The sequence below is a fragment of the Ambystoma mexicanum genome, chromosome 9 (assembly GCF_040938575.1).
Source record: "Ambystoma mexicanum isolate Mex_15411 chromosome 9, UKY_AmexF1_1, whole genome shotgun sequence".
Classification (NCBI taxonomy): Eukaryota; Metazoa; Chordata; class Amphibia; order Caudata; family Ambystomatidae; genus Ambystoma; species Ambystoma mexicanum.
The window spans coordinates 64,765,889-64,784,758 of record NC_090931.1 but is presented as its reverse complement, the minus strand read 5'-3'; the positions used below and the strand labels follow the sequence as shown (position 1 = coordinate 64,784,758).

The window sequence follows — 18,870 nt, the reverse complement described above, 5'->3', positions numbered from 1 at the left end:
TTTGATATATTGAACAATAAGTGATGAATGCTTGTTATAATAATCAAATTCGAAACTGGGGAGGTCCACTCATGGACTCATACCAGTGAATATTCTCTCTTTAACATGTTTTGTAATTTCATTGGACTTGCGTCCAATCCTATATTATTCAATTGAACAACCCTTAAATATTGTTCGTCTTTGTACAATCATTCGAGTGTGCAGGGGACGTGAGTGATCCACTGCTCGTGGACACTTTCCTTATTCTTGTACTTTCACCTGAGCTTGCACAACAATCACTGAAACCACTATGTACCGAAAAAGCTGCAGATTTGACATTTATTTATAACAAGGCTTGGGAGCCATAATTTTGGTCAGCCACATGTTAATCTCCTTCGCTATCTCAAGAAGCAGGCAGGGCGCTATATTCCTAGGCCTGAGGATTGATAAGAAGCAGGGACCAAGTCGAGGAACCACGCGGGTGGACGGCGTCCGCCCACTTTTTGGAGAGGACAGACGCCATCCTCCCTGTGTACGTAATAAATAAATAGATAATAACATGCTGCACTGCTCTGGCCGGGTATCGGACCCTGGTGTTGCGCCTCTGAAACGAGACACTTAGCCACAAGACCACAGCAATCATGTGTGGTGGAGCTGCACAATGGGCCTCGTTCTGACCCTGCCGGTCCGGAAACAAGGGTGCCAGTAAGCTTGCCCACACCGTTGTTTTCGGGCCAGCATATCACAAGTCTGCCTGCCGGAGAAGCTGTGGCCAACAGGTCTGACCCTGCCATGCACAGCAGCCATGGTAGACAGACCAGTCACAGAAGCAACCCCAGTTCCTTTTCATTTACCCCTATGTATGTTTGTCAGTCTATCCTGCTCATTAGTACTGCGACGAGAGAGAATAGAGACTTCTCTCATAGGCCATTGTGGACAAAAACTGGGAGGAGGAGGAGGCGCAGAACAATGATGATCACCAACAAGAACATGATGGAGCCATCTAGCTTTTTGTGGACTTCTCCAAAACAAACCAAAGAGGGACTTACCAACTTGTCTAGCCCTCACAGGAGGAGCCACAAAAGAGAACGCAGTACGGCAAAGGAAGAGGAAGCAGACCGGGACACAGAAGAGAGCCGAGAGGTCCGAAGCCGGTCCAAAAATTAGGGACTTCACAGCAGTCTGACGAACGAAAGCTCCAGACGTTCCTAAGGCCTGGGAGGTGGCAGAAATGGGAAACGCATGACTGGGGAGAAGTCAGAGGATGTGGAGCCGCCACAGCATAGAAAAGGTCCACAGAAGCTACAGAGGCCCCACAGCTATTAGCCGAAACACAGGAGAAACCGGAACCCTCGCGCACCACACACAAAGGTACACAGGTTGCTGGAAAGGCGTTGGTGGACCTGAGAGGGTTGTGGCAAGTACGGGGGTGCCGCAGAGAGTCATCAACCTCAGTCTGGGAGTTATTGGAGAACCCAGGAAGAAGAGTGAATCAGAAAGGGTCAAATTGAGATAAAACCGAGGGGAAGGTGGAGGACATCTTCCTTGTCACAGTCTTATTGGAAAAGACTGAAGAGAAGATCAAAGCTGAAGAAAGCAGACCATATTTGTCAGGTTAGTGAACCAAGTTGGCCCAGTCCAGGGAAAGGGAGTCATTCCCCTGGCTCTGTGAACTGTGAAGCAAAGTCACACAAAGACCACAGGAAGGGAGTCATTCCCCCTGCTATTGTGGCCTGTATTGTAAAGCATGAGAAAGGCCGGGGGAAGGGAGTCACCCCCCCGACCCCCTGGTATTGTATGCTGAACTAGGAAAGAGGCCAGAGCAAGGGAGTCATTCCTCCTGCCATTGTGACCTGTATTGTAAAGCATGAGAAAGGCCGGTGGAAAGGGAGCCACCCCGACCCCCTGGTATTGTATGCTGAACTAGGAAAGAGGCCAGAGGAAGGGAGTCATTCCTCCTGCCATTGTCACCTGTATTGTAAAGCATGAGAAAGGCCGGGGGAAGGGAGCCACCCCGACCCCCTGGTATTGTATGCTGAACTAGGAAAGAGGCCAGAGCAAGGGAGTCATTCCTCCTGCCATTGTGACCTGTATTGTAAAGCATGAGAAAGGCCGGTGGAAAGGGAGCCACCCCGACCCCCTGGTATTGTATGCTGAACTAGGAAAGAGGCCAGACCAGAGGAAGGGAGTCATTTCTCCTGCCATTGTGACCTGTATTGTAAAGCATGAGAAAGGCCGGGGGAATGGAGTCACCCCCCCGACCCCCTGGTATTGTATGCTGAACTAGGAAAGAGGCCAGACCAGAGGAAGGGAGTCATTTCTCCTGCCATTGTGACCTGCATTGTAAAGCATGAGAAAGGCCGGGGGAAGGGAGTCACCCCCCGACCCCCTGGTATTGTATGCTGAACTAGGAAAGAGGCCAGAGGAAGGGAGTCATTCCTCCTGCCATTGTGACCTGTATTGTAAAGCATGAGAAAGGCCGGGGGAAGGGAGTCACCCCGGACCCCCTGGTATTGTATGCTGAACTAGGAAAGAGGCCAGAGGAAGGGAGTCATTCCTCCTGGCATTGTGACCTGTAGTGTGAGGCCTGAGAAACTTGACACTTTCTTTGTTGTGTGCACTTGTGGAGTACCAATCCAGGAAAGCTTTTTGAACTTTTGTTTTGGATCCTTGTAAAGAACACTTTCATTTGTCACCAGGAGGTGAACACTGGTTTACAGTCCAGAGGAAGGGAGTCATTCTTCTGGACCAAGAAGACGATCATTGTCTTTAGTTTAGTTAAGAGTGGAAGGGACCGAAGGACGGTGGACATTGACAGAACTCTTAGTGTTTCGTTGAGGTAGGGTAACAGAGAAAGGTTTTCTTGTTGATTTTCGTTCCAATAAAAGTCCGATTCTTTTTCGCACTTCTGCACCCTTACAGTGTGTATAATCTCACTAGCCCCTAACTTGAGGATACCAAGCGTGCCCATTGCCTGAATCTTATTCAGTCTTGCTGCAGTCCAAGATGGTGGCTGCACTGGATTCATTGGGCAGAAGTCCAGGATGAGTGGCCCAGCAGATCCCTACCCCTGAGCAAGCATCACTGTGGGAAGCTGCAGAGCAGGGGTGAACCATTTCTAGTTGCAAGCTAGGAGGACAGCATAAAAAAAGGTCACTCGCCCCCCAGTTCTCCACATGCAGACAGCACACCATTTCTCAGCAGGAATCAACTATCACTTGCCAAAGACCCGTGCAAATGCTGAGGCCTGCTTGAGAGCACGTGTGGTCCAGCCAAAGTCACGTGGAAAGTCGGATTCAATAATAAAGCGCACACTTCCGAAAACTACTTTTTGGCACAAGTGTGGAGATGGTCTGGCGCTTCTACTTTTTCTGCGCATTAAAAGTTGCACACATTTTACATGGGGCGTCTGTGCACATCTATGATAAACACATTCAGGCGCCGCCCATTTCACATGCTTGCACAATTGCGCAAATCCGGGGGCATTTCGATGCATTTTTAAGCACCTCTAAATTCACAAATGGGACGCGCTTTAAATTGTGCAGAAAACAGGCGCAGGGGGGTGAACTATACAGGACTTTGGCTTTTCTAACACGTTCATGCCTTTATTAGAAAGTGTAAGGTGTATTCCTAGCACACAGCATGTGTGCTAGGAATACACCAAAGCCAAATAGAAACGCGTAGAACGCAAAAGTGCACCCGGTGTCTTGTAGAGTTAAATATCACATTGTATTTTAACAGTGACCAAAGACTCAAAGAGGTTGGTTATGGCGAGGACACAGGTGTGTGGGCAGGGACATGATGAAGTGTGCGCTCATCCCTGCGCAGGTTGTAGAGCCCCGTGACTGCGGGATTCCGATAGATAAAGCACGCACACAGCACTCTACCCCTGGTGCGTCCGCCACGGTGGTGGCGTGTATACAAGGTGTTTTAGGCAACCTCTGGAAGACATTCAAAGCACGACGGGTTAAAGTTAGATGTGGGACCCCCTTAAGAATGAGTTCCTGATTCCGCAGGGGCAGGTGGAGAAACAGATAAGAATGGACAAGGAGGCCGCACAGAAGGAGGGCCACGGAGATCAGAGTGAAGCAGCAACAGAAACCAATGCAATGACCGCGTTATGGATGTACCGGAAAGATGGGATCAGACAGGAGAGAAAGGAATGCAACGAGGGACGGCGAGAGGCAGAAGAATCGGGCCGGGGGGCACCATGCAGGCCTCCGTTTAGGAAAGAAAGGCAAATGCCACCATCTTTCAGACGCCTCGGATTGGCTAGTCTGGCATTAAGTGTTCACCGTCCTGAGAACTCACTCCCGAGACAGGAGTAGCTCCTGGTTAGAGGAAAATCCAGACATCCAGGAGCAACTTACAGCTCCTGAGCTACGAATTCCAATATTCGACGACTGCAAGGACATTGTGGATTGCAGCCTTCACAAGCCACACCCAGGAAGGGCAAGCGAGCACACGTGTGTTATCAGGGCGCAAGCTGGGGGGGGGGCCCACGCGGGTGGAAGGCATCCCACCCTTTAAAGAGTATAATAGTAACAGGCCGCAGCCGGGAATCAAACCCTGGCCTCACGCCTCCGAAACTACACACTCAAGCACAAGGGCATGGAAATCGTGTGAGCTGTGGCATACTGATCTTTACTACACCGGACACGTGCTCTCTCAGGTTCACAGATTTAAATGCTACATGCATTTTATACTTGGCTTTGTCCATCGGGAACAACAAGCCTGAATTAAATGTGCATTTTGCACTTTAGGTGCTATGAGGTCATTTCCCCGCGCGCGTTGTTTTAGGAGTCGAGCCTGTGTAGACTGGATGTCAGAGCCAGTCATCAGTGCACGATACAATTACAGCAGTGCATGCACGCTCATGCATGCTGCTACACGCCCAACTGCAGCAGCAACATCGCAGGCACACGTTGGTTTCGCAGCACAAGTTTTCGATGATGTGACGGGTCACGGCCCATCACGGGGAAGACCCTGTGAAACTGTGACAAGTCCACTCAAGAAATCCCACTCATTAGTACACACTCATCCCGAGAGGGTGCAGTAATGAGGCTCAAGCCTCACTATCCAATAACCACAGCTGATGGAGCAAGCACAAGAAGCAAGAGGCCGAGGTACGGTGCCGCTTTATTACTCATGCTCGACAACGTCGCCCTCTAGTGGCCATATATACACAGGATTAATTTCACAACAATTCGCCAGTTTCTGAATAATGAGTGTTAATTTACATTTATGTCAGATACTGAGAGCTGCGCTTTTTTTTTAGTTGGTGGGAGGGGGCGTTTATATTCGTATCTCATTCCTATTTTAAAAGGCGCCTTGGCCTTGGGCGCTAGCGTAAGCAGAGGCCGTGACCTCAGTTGCGAGGCTAAAGCCCCATTGACCGCTGTGGGGAACCTCACGCGCTCTTCCTCTTATTTTCATCTCAGCAATACCCGCCTGGGCTCAGTTTGAAGGAACTGGACACATTCAAACAACGTTTATAAATTGCTAATTTCCTAACACCCCCACTTTACACAGACAGATGATAAAGACCTGTCCAGCCACAGTTATCAAGGAAGGAGCCAAAGAACTAGCGCCGTTTATTACCTCCCTCATTAATTCCTCCTTTGAAAGCTGTTCAGTCCTTAACAATCTTAAAGAGGCATGGGTTATGCCTCTCTTTAAAAAACCAAACCTAGATCCAAACATTCCATCTAATTATAGACCGGTCACTACAGTCCCATTCCTCCTAAAAATTCTAGTTAGAGCGGCCTATCTACAAATTCAGAAACACTTGGATGACAACAACCTCCTATGCCTGCGCCAGCCCGGTTTCAGACCGAGGCATAGCACAGAAACATCCCTCCTCGATCTAAAATCCAAATTGACGAGGCCAAAAGACAAAGGAAACCTTTCCCTCCTCCATTGGCTGGGTTTTTCAGCAGGTTTTGATCTCGTAGATCACCAAATCTTAACTAAACATCTAACTTCTGCTGCCTCATTTTCTCAGAACGCAGCCAACTGGATCCAATCCTTCCTCGCAAACAGAACAACCCGGGTCTTTGAACCCACAGCATCTGCAGACCCAGTACCCATAACCTGTGGAGTCCCCCAGAGCTCATGTGTGTCTCCCACTCTCTACAATATATTTACAAAGCTATTCTTCGACCACCTTGAAAGCTTGGGTGTCACCAACAGTAACCATGCAGATGACACCCAAGTCCTCATCACTCTCACGGGCTCCTATGGCCAAGATTCCAAAATGCTAAACAAAATATACCAACACATTCAAGCATGGATGGCTTCCCACAACCTTTGTATAAACGACGATAAGATGCAGCTTCTTATCGTAGGCTTCCAAGTGTGCCTAAACAAACTAGACACTCCGTACAAAGCCTTCAACATTGATGGGATCATTAAAGTCGCCAGCGAGTTCAAAACACTAGGCATCCATCTGGATTTCACTTTTTCACTCAAAAGACAAGTCAATGCTACAGCATCGGCTACAGCCTACACCAATAAACCTATCAACTCACGTAAACCTTAGCTATTCACCAATAGCTGTCTCACGCTTGCCAGAGCCCTGATCCTATCAAAGCTGGACTAATGCAACTCTCTGTTCATAGGCTCCTCCAAACAAAATCTGAATAAACTACAAATCCTACAGAACAATGCCCTCAGGTCGGCCTTAAACATGGCTCCCAGTGCGAGATAGAATCTTCCTAGGTACACCAGTAATCACATACAAACGCCTTTCTAAGACACCGCGGGACTATCTGGACAAGTTCTCTAGGAACCAAACCTCGAGACCCACCAGATCTCATTACTCCCACTACATCCCCAAGTTCAATCTGAAAACCGCAGGAGGGTCCAGTTTCCCGGTCTTGGCTGCCAAGCTATGGAACTCCCTACCCACTACAATCAGGGCCCAGCCCTCCTCCTGAGCCTTTAGCTCTAAAATAAAATCAGGGCTCTATGAACCGCACAACTAACACAGTTCTACCCGTCTCTAATTCCGGAGACCTGCTTCCTTTGAAGTCTGTGCCTGCTTCTACTCTGCCTATTATTGTAACATTGCATTTATATCCTTTGGTTCTTCTGTACATACTTCCCTCAGGTTTTCCACCCTGTTGACCGATATGCAACACGTGTCGGCAGCTAACTGTCTAACCAATCTGTACATTATACCTGTAACAATTGTCCTTAAACTTAAGCACCCAGATACCTCAGGGTTAGGTGCGCTCTCCAAACAAATAAACTTAGCTAAACACTAGGGGGATTAAGTTTGCAGAGGGGAACTCGCCCACCCCCGCAACAAACATTGTGTAAATTCATTAACATGGACCTTAATGACGTGTCGGTTGAATCAGTACACTTATATTGCCAAATATTTCCCGAACTTGCCTCCTACTCTCCCTGTATATTGTCCCTGTTTTGATGGAAAGAGTACGCTCTCGAAAGGTGCTTCCTGAGCTGAACTTTCACGCGATCTATTCACCCCCTCTACCGACAACCCACCTGCCCCGCCGCCCCCCACACACCATACATGTCTGGCTCTTGCCCTGCTGGAGAATTAAGCACAAGTCTATCTGAAATCGGCATCTTGCCCGATTATCAAACACGATTTCACACACACACCAAAGACGTTCCTTTCTTTCAATAGAAACCCTACACAACACACCCGGGACAGTAGACATACAAAAAGCATGTGCAATTTATTCGGGCTAAATCAAATACAGCCGTATGCAAAATTGTGGGTGCCCTTGGTCACGTTCTATAGCACAATGCAACCCTCAGGATAAAGGACCCTTTCTAAGCAAGTGCTTCCAGGATATTCAACATAACACACCAAAAAAGGATTCCTAGAACGATCTCTTAATGGGATAGTCACATTTTCAATACACAAACAGGGCAACCTCTCTGCATTCCCATGGAAGTACAAAGCGCAGCTGCGACTCACCTGGATGCTTCCGAAGTCCACGTTCTCATAGTGGAAGTGGGCGCATTCGGCCATCTTCGGGAAGTGGCCCTTGGTGAAGGATAACCTAGGATAGAAAATCAGGAACAAGTCAGAAGGCAGACCTCCAGGTGGCTCTGTGTGGGATGTTTTTACCCATGCATCCAAGCCCTACAATAAAACTGTGCAGTACTGGCATGGAAAACATCATGATGGCCAGAACGCCCCAGAGAGTGCACAGGGAAAACATGAAGAATAGGCTGCCACCCATTTTTGCCTATGTTGTGAGCACAGGAGGGCACTGCCTAACCACCATTGGGCTACACACACAGTAGCCTGAAACCATTGGGAATGGCAATGCTGATTGCCAAAAGCAACCCAGAACTGTGGGGAATTCATTTTCTTAATCCCAAAAATGGTTGCATTACCAGTACTCACCACTATCAGAAAGCCGGCGTTTTAAAACCACCAGACTTTTGTGTAAAACTGAACAAATAAAACAAAACCAGACCAAGGAAAGACTTGCTAAGAGGTGGATACAATGTAAAATTATATTCTGAAATGACTTGAAGGAAGTAATTATTTAATGTATAGGTAAAAAATTGTCAGTTTGATTTGAATGTAGAAAACTGGGAACAAAAAGTGACAATTAGCTGAAACCTGGCTTAATGAAACTGAATTCTGCCTGACAACTATCCCCGATAGGAGAAACCTGTTCAGCCACTCTGCCCCTGGCCAAAAGGAGTTGTCACCTCTCTGATTAGATTAGGGGTGGAGCAGCTGGGGACTACAGGGAGTTGAACAATGCAACTCCCTTGACTCAGGCAAATGTTATATTGGGGGGCGTCGTAAAGTGGCTTCCTCTTAGGGGAAACTGGGAGGGGCAGTGCCTCTGCACGCAGCTGAGCTTGGGGGAAGTGGATAAACCAGTTATTCCACCCTGTGATATGGGAAGCCACACCCTTTTTTGACCAGGGCATAATTTTAAAAAGATAGATTACTCATAGTGCGGACTTGTCAGAATTATATAAGTAATATCATTATTTTTGTGATTTTTCTGTGAACATTTTGAGAGGCGTTAGGACCCTGTGGTGTATTCTGGGGGGTTGCTAGCGGAAAATAGGGTCTCACTCCAAATGTCTGCATGTTAAAAATCTGACACTTCATCAATTAATGTCCATATTCCTTGCGCACATGTGTGTAATTTTGGGTAAATGTCCGATATTGCAAAACCAGTTAAAAAGCGCAAAATGTTGTCATTTTTGAATGCAAGCCCCCAGGAAGATCAGAGGCGGACAAGCATGGACCATAAGGAATATATAATGTGTACATGTAATTTCAACAAATTGTATATCTGGAAAAGATGTATTTGAATCGAATATAGATTTGTGGGCATACTGACCAGGGGAGGATCCTCTGACCCATAAACAGACCTCATCATGATGACAATCCATTTCCTTCCCCCAATCAGGGGAGAGGGGAGAATTGGGCCAATGACAAGTAGAGAGGGGCCGGCTTAACTAGGCCCAGGCACACACCCATTTTCAAAACACATAAAAAGAGACTGCTGGGACAGGTAGAACATTCAATTCCATGTGCTGCGGAGCATGCTGACCGACGACTTCACATCCAGAGATCCAACACTTAGACTTCCAAGCTAAACAGAGACTACAGAACTTTGAACCAAGAAGGCCCACTGCAAGCAAAAGTATTTGTCAGCAGGCCTCAAAATCATTTGCAAACTATTCCACAGCCGGGCAAGCTGTCTGAATTCTTTTGCCAAGAACTCTTGCCAGCACCCAGAAAGCAGTGTTACATCCAGAATCCACTTGATCCGGACCGGAAAGCAGAGCAGTATCCAGAACCAGAGGCCGCTGAATCCAGAGAGGCTAGACCAGCAGAGCAGAGCTGACCCAGACCGCTGTGAGCAGAACCGGAGAGGTGACCCAGATCATTGTGAAGTGCCGAGACCAGAACCAGAGTCCAGTCCAAAACCTGACCAGATCCGTGGCGAGGCCTATTTCAAATTGATATTGTGAGTACCTAGCAGAACTGAGCAGTTAAATCGTAGTTAAAATAATCTAATCCAAACTATTTTAACCCAAGTAGAACTGCCTCCTAGAAATCGTGTCATCTGTCATTTTTAAAGCTACACAACTGTCACCTGTCAATTCTGCAGCTGCAAGCTGTCACCTGTCATTTTGAGTTTACTTCAAATCCGAAAAACTACCTTTATGTAATCGTCCGTATCTCTGGAACCGTTTGGGCTAGGAACGGAATTGAACTTTCATCTGAAAGCTTAGGATCTAAGCTTTCAAACAAGCCTACTCCTTATACTTTTTCCGCAATCACAATTTATGCACTCGCAAATTTTACCGCGATTTGCGATTTTGGCTCCATTCCTCCACTTGTCAAAATAGCAGCTCCATTCTTTCTTTTGTTAAAATCCGTTGCAACTTGGTAATAACTCAAGAGAATTGCTAAAGTGAGCCTGAACTAATACCAACACGCATCTCCCACTCACCCTGAATCTCTAGAGGGAATTAAAATCATTGGCACATTTTCCCATCCATTGCCATCACATTTAAAAAGCATTTTGGGCCTGTGTTTCAAACTCCTACATGTTTCCTCTAAGCTTGCTGGGGGGGAACTGAATTTCGTATTGTATTTGATTGCATTCCTGAGAACTGTGTGCTCCTCTTTCCATCTCCTTCCATTTCTTACATTGCATAGGGGAGGGGGGTGAATTGCCAGAGAAAAAGTGATTATCTTATCTTTTGCTAAAATCATATCAAGTATGTCTGTACTGCATTTTATTCCTCATTGCTTTTTCCCTGATATCATAAAAGTATTTTTGCTACTTTATCCATCCTATACTAACTCCTCATTGATTGTAAAGAAGTGTGCTAGTGCCAGATTACCCATTGTTGATCAACATCATATGTCTAAGTGTACTATCAGAAATTAATTTATTATAAAGTGTGATATATATATTGTTTAAATTCTCAAATAAACCTTTTAATTTGCAAAACAAACCTACTTCTTGGCTCAGTGGGGTCAGGGGGATTCTAAGAGGGAGTGTTATACAGGGCGGTCATCCAGAGTACTGAACTAGACATAAAAATACATTAATAAGGGTTTTCCTCAGCATCACAGACTAGGCATTGACTTGGCTGTAGTGTTGATTGAATATCGCTTACAAAAGTGGGGGCTCGTCCGGGATATTCTGGGTTAGATTTACCATTTGTGCAGATTAATACAGTGTGCCAACTGACCAGATACACATATCCAGTTAGATCACCACGCTGTTTTACACTGTGAAAGCACCCCTCAAAGGAACGCTCTAAGGAAATGGTCTGTTTTGCAAAATAAAATACAAACTTCTGTAAGTCAGGAAGGAGCTCGAATTCCAGAATGACGACCTTTGTTGATATGAAAATAGCCAGAGAGCACTTCTTACATAAGCTATTTGTTAGAGGTGAGTGGACTCATCAGGACCAAACGGTCTGGCTGCAGGCAATCGCGCAACAGGTCACTGAAACAGGGTCAGATATATGAAGAGATCAGGGTCCATTACATGTGGCCCTGAGTGAATTATACATGGCTCCTAAAGTTAAAGATGAACACGACAAGATGGTTAGGATAGCGGCATATTTGTATCTATATATGGGAGCCATGCAGGACGAATGTGCTGAAGGCCAAGATCTGGCAAGTAGGCAACAGCTGGCGTTAGAAAAGGCCCAATCTGATCTGGTCTCTTCTGAGCAGAGGCTGCGGAGGAGCCAGGAGTCAGAAAATGATAGTATGCAGTATATCATTAAAACAAAAGAGGACATGGATAGACTGCAACAGGAGAAGGCTGACCAGGATACCAGATTTCTGGCCTTGCAGGAGTACCAAGAAGGTTTTGACTCCCTTCTGCAGAGCCAGAAAAAGCTGGAGCAACAACTGGACTTCAACAGGGCATGCACAGAGCAGGTAGCCACCCTGCAAATTCGATTAGACAGAGAGAAAGAGGAAAGCAATAAATTGATTCTGAAAGACCTGGATACCCAGGCAGAGTTTGATCAGAAGCGCCAGAAAGCTGGTGCCTTCCAAAGGCAAAGGGATGACCTGGCGGCACAGATGCAGGCTCTTAGTCAGGAAAGGGATACCTTAGGCCAGGAAGTCTGCCACTTAAAAAGGAAAATGGAAGAAAATCACCTAGCCCCCCTGGGACTGGGTGACCTCCAAAAAGAACACCAGAACTTGTTAGAGCACACCAGGAGGGTGGAGGATGCTCTGGCAAGAAAGGAGCAGGCCAATAGGGACTCAGCTCAGGAGGTAACCCTCCTGCAGCAGAGACTGGCCCAGTACGCCAGGACCAATCAAGAGGCACAGAGAGAAAATGAGGCTCTCTGTCAGCACAATGATAGGCTCCAGCAACAGGTAGCGATGCAGGAGAGACTGATAGAGTCTAGTAAGGTCTTAACTGAGGAACTGAAAGCGCAGGCTCTTGCATTGCAACAGGAAGCAGGGGCGGATAGAGATGAGGTTCGCTGGGAAAGAGAAACTCCTGAGCATAACCTCAGGAGCCCTAGTACCAGAGGCCTTCATCTCTCCCATTCCCTGGACTCTGCCACCCCCATGTCCCCTCGCGCACATGAGCCCCGGGCCACGGGGATGGCAGATTACTATCCAGCTAGAAGTATGGGGCTCATAGGCCAGTACCTCCCAGGAATGGATGGGCGGGTATCCGGGTATGGGCACCCAAGCACAGTGCAATTTAGTGGGGAACCCCAGGAGAGTAGGCCCATTAAGGGCATCCTGAAAACCTCTGCCCCGTTAGGTCAGTGGGGGGGATACCCAGCAAATCCTGGTAGCAAGGAGGGATCTGAAGACTCCTCTAAGTGTCACAGGACACAGGAGACCAGGTCCCCACATTCTGCCGGTTCAAGTACAGGGGCAGGGTACAATTTTGGCACTGGTGGGCACTGGATCCCAAGCTACCCTTCTGTCCAAAAGGGCCTTTGAGGAACTAAATGCAGGAAGGGGGGAGAATTACCAAATTCCTCTCACCTCTCTTCCTGGACAACTGAAGAACTTTGACGGGAAGGAAATTCCCGTTGAGGGGACTGCAGACTTGTACATTAAAATTGGGCGATATAAGGTGAAACACCCGGTCATAGTAGTGACTTCAGAGGGCACCCCTTGTTTACTAGGGAATGACCTCCTGAGAAGCTTGTCACCCCTAATAGATTGTGTAAACAAGGTCCTCTGGACCCAGACTAGCCGACCAATAAAATTAAAACAGAGTGTCAACCATGTTAGTTTAAACGGCACCTGCCACATGGTTGAACAAAAATCTGACCAAGTAGAATTTCACTTCCAGAACAACCAAACTCCAGACGTGACAGTAATAGCAGTAGGACAACAGACTGGTGATGGGGGGTCCTCTCTATTTCTGAAAATCAACCTTCCTTCCAGTTTAAGGTGGTATTCCACACTGGAAGGAAACACCCTGAAATTCTTTACTAATCCACAATCAGAAGCTCCCACTCCTATAGTCCAGAAAGATGTGAAATCAGCTCAGAGCCTGGCTGATATTCAGCAAATTGGAGAGCAGTTGTTCATCCCTGTTCAGTGAAATGATGGGAAGGACTCTGTTCTCGCTCGAGTGTGTGTGAACAACGGTAAGAGCTTTATCAGCGAAGCCATGTTCCGCCAACTCCCAAAAGATCAAGCCATTCCCACATTCAAACTGATAGACAAATGGGAAATGGACCTGGAAGCACCTAATTCCAAACATCTCCTGGTGTATGCTCAAAATCTCCATTGGCAACAAGAGCATAGTCTATAATTGTTGGGTCGTGCGAGATGTCACTGCCGCCTTTTACTTAGGCAGTGACATTCTCAATCGCTTTGCCATTAGTTTGGACCTAATAAACTTCAAAGTTTGGTCCCGATTAGCGGATAATCCCATGGGCTTTGATGATCCAGAAAAAGCATTTAGGTCAGCTCAATTGCTACCTTATTCAGTTGAAATTCAGATCAAAGAGGAAGCCACCATCCCAGAAAGGACCCGACAATTCTCCCTGTAAGTGAAAGTTAAAAGAGGACAAAAATTGAAAAACCCTGATGCTTATATCCATCTAAATGCTTCTCTCCAACAGCAAAGGTTAGGGGTAAACCCAACACCATTAGTCAACATAGAACATGACACCATTCCAATAGAGGTGGATAACAGCGACTTAAAGAGTATTACTCTAGCCGCAGGCACCATTATTGGAATGGCGGTTGATGACCGACATTTCGCCATTGATTTAGGAAATGAACTGTTAGGACCGATCCCCAAGGACTGTTTTGACAGTGACAGTGAGGACAATACAACACCAGACAGGATTTTCACCCGGCATGGGGGGAACTTCCTGGTGTACACTTCTTGCCCTTATGGTAAGGAAGATGTGACTTGTGACTTCAGGAGGGATGAGGTGATTTTCCAGGTCCATGAGGGCTGCCTTTCCCACCTGAAGCCTCCAGTCCAAATCAGCACTCTGACCAGGGACTTCTCCACCCAGCTGGAGGGGGCCACTGAGATAGCCAAACCAGAAGTCTTTCCAGGCTTCAGGCAGATGGTGGAAGAGAGAGTCAACCTAGCTGATGCCTGTGTGACTCTGGAACAGAAGCAAAAGTTGAAACAAGTTTTCTTGGATTTCCAAGATCTCTTTGCGGTAGACTCATATGACTGTGGTCGCACTGACATGCACACCACAACAATTCCCACGGACCCTGGAATGACTCCAGTGTTTGTGAAGCAATATCGCTTGCCTCTCGCATCCATGGAGTCCCTTACTGAAATAATTAAGAACCTTGAGTCCCGGGGAATAATCCGTCTAGTCCACAGCACTTTCAATAATCCGGTTATGGGAATATTGAAGCCGAACGGCCAGTGGAGACTCTGTGCCGACCTTAGGGAGCTCAACAAACGGTTCCATACTTCCCGATGGCCTCTGCCCTACATTGACCAAGGGCTGGCCCAGATTCAGGGGTCACAGGTATTCACAGCAATAGACCTGACCAATGGATACTGGACCGTGCCTGTCAGTAGGGAGGACCAATACAAACTGGCTTTTACCTTTGGGGGCCAGCAGTACACATGGACCCGGACTCCCTTCGGATACCTCAACTCCGGCAATGAATTCAACATTTTCCTACATAAGGCCATGCCCGACCTGGGTGCGAGGGGTAACCTGGCTTATGTAGATGATGTCCTCATAAAAAGTTCATCTGTGGAAGAACACATAGCAGAGATCCGTTATGTTCTGACACAGTCGAGGGCCGCCGGAGCAAAACTTTCCTTTCAGAAAGCACAGTGGTGTAGAACCCGTGTTAATTTCTTGGGACATGAGATTACTCCTCAGGGTCTCTGTCCCCAAGAAAAGAAAGTGGAAGCACTCCAGAAACTGAAAGACCGCACAACTCTGCGGGAACTAAGGCCTCCTTGGACTGACTAATTACAGCAGAAAGTTCATTGAGGGCTACGCAGAGATCACTAGACCCCTGATTCATCTCCTGAAAGGGGGGGTCAAGTGGGAATGGGGTCCAGAACAAGCGGAGGCAGTAAGACAACTCAAAAGAAGCCTCTCACAAGCGCCTTGCCTAGCTTACCCTGTCAGAAACAAGGAGTTCTTCCTGGAGACGGGGTTCTCTAATACGTGCTTGACGGCAGTATTATACCAAAAGCATGACAAGGTCAATAAAGTAATCTCCTATGCGAGCAAAACTTTATCCTCTGTGGAGGAAAAATTCAACGATTGTGAGACGGCACTCCTGGCAACGGTGTGGGCATTGAAGAATTACCGCCCGTTTATCCAGGGGGAACACATCATAGTGGAGACTCCACACCAGCCTCTGCAATATCTCCAAAGTGACAGAATCCGGCCCGGAAATGTGAGTAATTCCCGAATTACTTCCTGGATTGTCAATGAAGGGCTTTCCTGTGGAGGTCAGATATGGCCAAAACAAGAAGAGTCCCCTCGCGCAAGGTCTGGCTGACTTGCATGATTGTGCCAGAGAAAACTGTCTCGAGGACGAAAGTCTAAAAATCAAGGACAACATGGAGGCATACCTTAATTCCCCACACAAAGTCTTTGAAGAAGACAAGAGTGAGGGAATGCCCACTGTCTATGTGGATGGATGCTTGTACCATGTTGACAACAACGGGGAAAAAGAACTGGTGGCCGGTGTAGGGAATACATGGGTGAAGGAGTTTCCAGAACCCTCCGCTGGGTACAATATTGGTCCCCGAAGTAGTCAGGTGGCAGAATTGATGGCTGTGCATCAGGCCATCCTCACTGCTGTCCAACATCAACTCCACGAACTGGTCATAATCACAGATTCGGATAATGTACGGAACGGGTTCGTGGTGCACCTGGTTAATTGGAAAACCAGAGGCATGTTATGTGCGAATAACAAGCCAATCTCACAATTTTGTAGGCCCGAGAACCACTTTTTACGTGCTTATCTTCGTTATCCTCCAGGGTTGCATGCTTTGTTTTTACTTCGCAGCTCTGCTGGGAGACAAAACACAAACACAGATCTTCCATTACTAGATCCCCAATGTGTTAGCTAATATTTCTGTGACAGTATCGTCACTGCTTTAGATAGGAAGCCCCTTCCCATGAGGCTAGGGAGGTGAGGTGGCTGCCCGATAGTCCCACTGGGGGTGGTAGTCAGCGGGAGGATATCATGGCTAGGGAGGACCCCACTGAGAGAAGTGACCACTTCTAGAGAAGGCAGGATCTCCTTCACCCTCCCACCTTCCCTCAAGACCCTTCCTTTTCCCCATTACCCATTACTTCCACGTGGTATAGTAGCATATCCCCATTGAGAATTATTGCCACTAGGAAGAGGCCACAAGGTATAATTATCACTAGCCAAAACGAGTACATGCATTCTACTCTCCCAGACAATCCTATTGCTACACTGTCAGTTGAAGTAGGACTAAGAAGAGAACAATGGTATCATCAACATCGGTCCTGCAGAGACCGTAGACTCTGCGAGGCCGGCTCAGACTGAGAGTGCAGAACGGCAGATGGTGTCCTGGAAGGCAGCGCATGACGCAAAAGGCAGACCGGAAGGGAAGCAGGACACGCACCAGTAACCGAGGCGGCTGACAAGCAACAAAACTGCTAGAGAACTGCAGGGAAGGAACGCAGTAGACCGAGGGGAGTCCAGAGATGGCAGGACAGCCACCAAAGCTCACGGGAGACCCACAAATAGCCCGAAGGTGATGGCCCGGACCCTACAGGTACAGGGTTGGCTGGTCATGGGGCTGGAAAGACCCAGTTAGGGAGAGGTGGCGCGCAGCAAAACAGGAACATAACATCCACTAAGGCAGAATAACCTAGTGAAGGGGGTCTCAGACCCATACAATGAAGGCATACCTCTACCAGTAAATAAGGGGGAAACGAACTGTACAAACATAAGTGGCGCACACAGCCCCTGGCAGGACAGTAATCCAAGGGTCTGGGTGAAAGCAAATACTGAGAGACAGAACTGTGAACCCAATAACATGGAGTACTGTAGATGGCAGGACAGGGCGCCAAGGCGAGGGGTACTGAGACTAGGGTCTTGAATGCTCAAACCAGCTTGGCCAAGGTGACCCGGCCATTCCTTCCTTATCGCAGGACCTGGGGGTCAGGTCTCTCAAGGAAAGATAAAGACTCTTTTTTCATTCATTAAAGACACGGATACTAAGGTGGATCAAGCTAGCATTAGCTAGTTGTGTTGAGGCAGGAAACCCCCTCTTAGCAGCAGGGCGAGATCTAATCCCTCAAAACCCCCATTTTGGTTGTTAACTAAAGTATTTGCTGATTAACATTCCACCTTAGTGTCCTCTTACTCCCAGACCATTTTATGTCTTTATTTACATCGTCAGGCTTCATGATATCTTTCAAAAAGGGGGGGGGGGTGTAAAACGCCCCCCTCTGTGAGCTGGTTACTTTTACACATTCGTCGTCTGAATAGGCTGTGGAATAATAGCACAATAGCCCTTTTAGTATATTGAGTCAACATGTGTTTAAGTAACTTCCCCAATTGACCTGTGCAGTGCTACAATCTGCAGGGACAGGGGGACACGGAATCAAAAGTCTGCATTTGTTCCACCCCTCCCTTTCAGGTCATCTACCTCATCTTCCTAGACTAAAATTGCTCTCACCTAGGTATATTCAGGGCTGCTGTTTTGGAGGATATCCTCGCAGTCTTTAAAATTGTCGCAGTCACGGTTGTAGTTATTTTCTCCATTCAAAGTTGAAACGTGCCTGATAACGTGCTCAATCACGTGATGACTTGTGTTGGCTTAATTAACATGGTCTGCATGGGCGCCATCATAAATGCGTTCTCATTGTATTTGTACAATTTTCCGAACGCATTAGTAAAATCTCATTCACAATGATAAAGGCCATCACCGGCCATCAGAAGACATTGGATTACTTCTCCTGTTAGCCGCAATAATAGATCTGCCATCGCAAGCACACCACTAGTGACTCAATCGTCGTCGATTAACAGCATGGAGCAGATGTATTGGTAACTCTGTTCTGACGACGCACTGCTATTGACTACTGTCTTTAGACATCACTATCAATATGATATAGTTAATATTCCATAGATTCATAGATGTCGCAAGAGATGGTCTCTCATGATGTTCCACTGCAGTCTTTCTTGCATATCAGATGCCCGAGGGTTGCTGCCATGGAATTCCTTCATTCAGCCCCCTATGGTGGGTGGTGAGTCTGTAGATCCAGCACTGTTCTCTTCTGAATAAAAGGGCAATAATATCCCCACCTCGCAGCGGTACCACCAAACCTTCCAGCACTGTCCATCATAAATCCCGTTCAATCTGGCTTTCCTGTGGGGAATGAGAGACTAGCGGCACGTGCTCCTTCCTGGTGCAAATACAT

General features: G+C 47.3%; 1 protein-coding gene across 13 annotated transcripts in view; it reads right to left on the bottom strand.

Moving 5' to 3' along the window:
- Window positions 1–18,870, bottom strand: part of ARHGAP32 (Rho GTPase activating protein 32) — a 1,621,198-nt gene that overhangs the window by 567,292 nt on the left and 1,035,036 nt on the right. For all 13 annotated transcript variants that reach the window (XM_069614162.1, XM_069614164.1, XM_069614161.1 and 10 more), the window contains one exon: window positions 7,934–8,018. In XM_069614162.1, coding sequence (XP_069470263.1) covers window positions 7,934–8,018 — 85 coding nt within the window. The remainder of the gene's footprint in view (window positions 1–7,933; window positions 8,019–18,870) is intronic.